Below are 5,488 nucleotides of genomic sequence, written 5' to 3'. Positions count from 1 at the left end.
GAAGGTCCTCGATCTTGTATCTTCACGGCCCACCAATCCGGCCCACATCACACAGCCCGGATCCCGGAGGACCCCCTAGTCCAGGACTCCCTCACCCCTCTCTCTCTGTTCTTGTTTCTTTTTGTGGCTGATGGTCTATCTGGAATTCTAAAAAATAATGTCTCTGCGTGTGATATTACTCCTATTAAGGTATGCAAAAGAGCTTCGGGTATTTCACATCTTTTGTTTGCTTATGATACTTTTCTATTCTTTGAGGCATCACGAGCTCAAGCATTAAGGATCAAACTGGCTTTGGATCTCTATAGTAACGCCACGGGACAGAGTTTGAATTTCAATAAATGTTCTATTCTTTTGGGGCATGCATGTCCAGATGGTGTCCAGTAGGAAGTAAGAGAAGTTCTTAATGTCACTAGTATGGTCTTCGTGGAAAAATATTTGGGGCTTCCCACTCCTGATGGCCGGCCGTCGAAAGGGAGATTCCAAAATATTCAAATGAGTTTAACAAAGTGTCTTATTCAGTGGGGAGATGGCCATCTCGCTCAACCTGGTAGAGAGGCACTTATTTAGTCTGTAGCTCAAGCACTACCCACGTATATTATGGGTTTTTTAAGTTGCCCTTCTCAATTTTTGACAAACTCACTAGGATGGTGAGAGGATTTTATTGGGATTATTTGAAAGGCAAAAGAAAGGTGCACTGGTGGGCTTGGGATACTTTGCTGCAGCCTAAAGATAAAGGTGGTTCGGGCTTTCGAGATTTCCATCTTTTCAATCAAGCTTTGCTAGCAAGGCAGGCCTGGAGACTTATTTTAAAACCGGACAATCTTTGTGCTCAAGTCCTAAAGGCTAGGTACTATCTGGAGGGTAAGTTGGAGGACACGGTTTTTACATGCAATGTTTCTTCTTCTTGACAGGCTATTACTCATGGGCTCGATCTTCTAAAGAAGGGCTTGGTGTGGAGAGTGGGCAATGGGAGGAGCATACGTGTTTGGCGCAATAACTGGATTCCGAGATCATTCTCTTACAAGCCTATCACACTACAAGGTAGATATCATATACGCTTTGTGTCCGAGCTGTTAGATGGTAATGGTGCATGGAATATTGGACTACTTCATGAGTTCTTGCCGGCGGATGTGGCGGAGATTGTCAAAATTTGTGCTTCTCGTCGACTTGAAGATGATACTTTAGCGTGGGGTCCTGGCAAGTTTGGACTTTCTCTGTGAAGAGTGCATGCGATTTAACTTTTGATGAAGTACAGAGAGGGTCGGCTACTGGTTCTAGTTCTCGGCCAGATGGGCGCCGTTCTTGCTGGAAACTTATCTGGTCGTGTGACGTTCCACCGACTGTCCGTAATCATGCTTGGAAAGTCGCAACTAATGCATTACCAACTTGGTAGAAAAAGTTTAGTAGGGGGCTGGAAAATGATGACATATGTCCGTTTGTGATCATGAACCAGAGGACAATTTTCACCCTTTCCTTAGACGCCCTTTGTCACGTGATTTGTGGAGAACCATGTCCCCTGTATGGACTTTTTCGGAGGTTGATTCAGTTAAAAACACAAGGAAGGAGTGGTTGTTGTGTGCCCTTGCTCCTCTTTCAGATGTAGAACGCAGTATGGTACTAATGATCATATGGCGTGCCTGGTTTATTCGCAATGAGGTGGTCCACAATAAGCCACCGTCATTAATGGAAGCATCAAAGAGGTTTCTAATGAGCTACCTTGATTCACTATTTGGTCTGCAGATAGATCTTACTACATATTAGAACAAAGGGAAGCAAATAATGACATATGATAGAGCACTACAGGCGACCTCACATGTGATAATGCCTAGAGTGGTTGCTCAATGGACTTCCCCTTGTCACGGCTGGGTGAAATTAAACTCAGATGGATCCTTTGCTCATGGAAGCTCAGCTGGTGCAGATATGTTGCTTAGAGTGGTTGATGGAACCATTGTTTATTTTCCTGTCGTGGTGCTCTTGAAGCAAAACTATGTGCTTGCATGGAGGGATTGTCTCTTGCCTAGAAGTGATCATTCTATTATGATCAAGATGGATTCTATTATTGCAGTCAAGCTTGTCCAGGCAAAGGAGACTGATAGATTGATTTACTTATCTCTTACTAAAGAGATTAGACATCTAATGTCTCTTCGTGATTTTTATATTACTCATATAAATCGTACTCAAAATAGTGTTAGCGATAGCTTAGCTAATTTTGTTCGGACTGAAGGAAGAACCATGACATGGTTGGGTTATGGTACTGATTTTATTTTAGAGCTAAATGCTATTGATTGTAAGGACTTGAATAGTTGAGTAATACAAGTCCTCACCCGCAAAAAAGAAAAGAGAATGGGGATTGAGGGAAAGAGAGGAGCCATCGACGGTTGCAACCATTTAGGATACGCCATAGGCAGGAAGATTGGTTCGCTCGGGTAACAAGCCGTCCGGAAAAATGGAATGAAGAAAAATGAAGGGATAAAAAACCAATGAAGAAAAAGAAAACTATTTGGCACGTATGGAATGAAGAAAAATGGAAACAGAGAAGGTGGGAAAAGGATCATGAAACGAGAAAATTCTGAAGACGAGGAAGTGAGATTACAATTCCCTTTCAATAGTAAGATAATCAATAATGTATGCGAGTATTTTGTTGGTTAGTAATACCTATCCAGCTATCCCCGTCTCCTCTCCCACTTCGGCCTTCCACGCCCACTTCCAGTTCCCCTCACTCGCCCCCATCTTCTTCTCTTCGAGATGCTTCTTAGGATTGCGTCGTCTCCGGCCGCCGTCGCCGCGGCTAGCCAGCTCTCTGCGCCAGGGCCGGCCCACGGTTCTGCGAGGCTGCCGCCGTTAGCGAAAGGGCCGTCGACGGCGTGCAGGGCCGCGGGGAAGGGGAAAAAGGAGGAGGTGCTCCTCAGCGGTGTGATGTTCCAGCCGTTCGAGGAGCTCAAGGGGGAGCTTTCGCTCGTGCCGCAGGCCGAGGGCCAGTCGCTCGCCAGGCAAAAGTTCGTCGATGAATGCGAGGCCGCCATCAACGAGCAGATCAAGTGAGTAAACCCGCACCAGCGCTATGCGCCTCATCATCCCGATAAATCGACTGCGTGCAATTTGTGCCTGCAGATTTTACTGTAAATTTTTACAAAGGACTGATGGTTTTGGTTTGAGTTACCTGACCATTCTTAGCTCGCTAGATAGTGCCTGCATCTGGTCCTGATTAGAGGAAAACTAATACTGTATGTCTGCATTGCAGTGTGGAGTACAATGCCTCGTACGCGTACCACTCCCTCTACGCCTACTTCGACCGGGACAATGTTGCCCTCAAGGGCTTTGCCAAGTATGCACAGTGATGTAGCTGTCTTCCATTACTAAAGCTACCAGTACAATTTTCTGAACAAAGCTTGGTTCTGATGTGCGCCTGTTTCTTTTCTCCAGGTTCTTTAAGGAATCGAGCGACGAGGAAAGGGAGCACGCGGAGATGCTAATGGAGTACCAGGTATCATTGATTTCCTTGACCTTAAAAATATTAATACCACTGTCCTGTCGTGCTAGCTAGAAACTGATGGATGATGCTTGGTGTATTCTTATGTGTGTCCATCAGAACAGACGTGGAGGGCGGGTGAGGCTCCAGTCTATCGTGACCCCATTGACAGAGTTCGACCACTCTGAGAAAGGCGATGCTCTGTATGGTAAGTTTATTTATGGTTGTGGGTGTTTATGCATATTCAGTTCTTAGAAAGGCACTATCAGCTGTGCCAGATTAATTACCTGGGGAAAGTAACAGTAGTTCACTAGATGACAGCGTAAGTTAGTAGGTACTATACGCAAAGCTATAACTGATTATCAACTGAACATGGCCTCAGTCAAACAGATGTAAATTTTTAGCTGTTGATCAGTTATGCACCTGGTCTCCAGTGACCTTTTGAATTTGATCATGTCTGATCATCAAAAACTGTCACTGCCCTGACGTGTGCTCACGGAAAACTGTGTTGTGTTTGAAAAGCTTTAATTTATAAAACATATGAATAGACAAGGGCACAAAACAGTCGGAAAGTAAGTAGCAAGCTGTTAAAATCCAGATATTTCCCTCATTTGCTGCTTTCATTTTGTGGAACCTAGCTTGTGAAATCCTCCTGTGTTCTAACTTGAACCTCTCAAGTTGTTTCAGCAATGGAGTTGGCTCTAGCTCTTGAAAAGCTCGTGAATGAGAAGCTGCACAACCTGCACTCTGTAAGTTGCTCCTTCATGCTTGCAAGGAGGTTATTGTAAAAGGGATGTGTGTGCAACTGCGACCAAATGAATTCCTGATTGATTTATCAGAACAGTACGTGCAATACTGTGCCACACCATAGTTAAAATGTTCATCCAAAATTTAACAGGTGGCAACAAGGTGCAATGATCCTCAGCTGAGCGACTTTGTTGAGAGTCAATTTCTTCAGGAGCAGGTAAAAATAAAACCGCCTCAATACAGAGAGTCAGAGATCTGCCACACACGCACCGTAGTTTTGAGATGCTTTGCTTCATTTTGTGCTTTGCTGACCGAATAACTCCTGCTAAATTCTTGTGAAAGGTTGATGCCGTGAAGAAGATCTCCGAGTACGTGACGCAGCTTAGGAGAATCGGCAAAGGACACGGTTAGTTTGTACTCCCTCCGTTCCAAAATAGATGACCCAACTTTGTACTAACTTTGTACTTGTGAAAAGCAACTGATATTGCTACGGCATCGGATGTTTTACTTGCATGGTTTGTATGCATGCAGGGGTGTGGCACTTTGATCGGATGCTGCTTGAAGAAGAGGCCTAGAGACAGGCCATGGATATGCTTTGCTGCTCAGGGGAAGATGCATGTAGGTCACAACTCAGAACTGTCAGGCAGTGGATCAGCCAACCACTGGTTGTGTTTCTTGGGTTTTGCAGTGGGTTTACAGAGTGGTGTGTAAGGTGTTTGCGTCCTCCAAAAGAACATGGCGCACTGAAAGTAGTAGAACATGTGAACTATGTTACTTCTGTGCATGTGCTGCCAGCTTGAAATTCGCAATAAAGCAAGGACTATATGTAGGGTCTTGGGTAATTCTAGCCTGATCTTGTTCTTCGCTGCTGACGCATTAGCTTCAAGCCCAGGATGTTGAGTCGCTATAGATTGCACCCTAGCCCTTTTGTCCCCGGGCCTGCGCCCCTCCAAGGAAGCAAATTACAACAAGTTCAGGTGGTACTCCATCGTTCTGCTAAAATACTTTTTTTTCGAGAAAGGGTGGATTTTATTTAACTCAAAATGAAGCATCAAGGGGATACAAACTCATTGAGCATATACCCGGCCTCTGCATAGCTAGGATGCACACATCCATCATAAACTCACACACACAAAAACACGCTGGCAAATAGCAAAGTCATGTAAGACCAAAGCTATGCCTAAGCGAGGAAAAAAACCTGAAGTTATCAAATCCACGATCGACAAACTACAACTATGACCTTATCCGCACCAATCACCTCATGACATCATA

General features: G+C 44.6%; 1 protein-coding gene across 2 annotated transcripts; it reads left to right on the top strand.

Annotated features, from left to right (window-relative positions):
* The first annotated feature begins 2,662 nt into the window (after positions 1 to 2,662).
* Positions 2,663 to 5,058, top strand: LOC123096691 (ferritin-1, chloroplastic). 2 transcript variants are annotated; one of them, XM_044518443.1, is made up of 8 exons: positions 2,663 to 3,038; positions 3,242 to 3,325; positions 3,424 to 3,484; positions 3,590 to 3,677; positions 4,148 to 4,218; positions 4,368 to 4,433; positions 4,559 to 4,622; positions 4,748 to 5,058. In XM_044518443.1, exons 1-8 carry the CDS (start codon positions 2,746 to 2,748, stop codon positions 4,789 to 4,791), a joined length of 771 nt encoding a protein of 256 aa, XP_044374378.1. In that variant the 5' UTR covers positions 2,663 to 2,745; the 3' UTR covers positions 4,792 to 5,058. The 2 variants fall into 2 exon arrangements, with proteins under 2 accessions (XP_044374378.1, XP_044374379.1); XM_044518444.1 differs by having other exon boundaries at positions 2,667 to 3,038; positions 4,157 to 4,218.
* Positions 5,059 to 5,488: the final 430 nt, after the last annotated feature.

The sequence above is a fragment of the Triticum aestivum genome, chromosome 4D (assembly GCF_018294505.1).
Source record: "Triticum aestivum cultivar Chinese Spring chromosome 4D, IWGSC CS RefSeq v2.1, whole genome shotgun sequence".
NCBI lineage: Eukaryota > Viridiplantae > Streptophyta > Magnoliopsida > Poales > Poaceae > Triticum > Triticum aestivum.
Note: the sequence above shows the minus strand (reverse complement) of the source record. Positions and strands in the feature narration are given on the sequence as shown.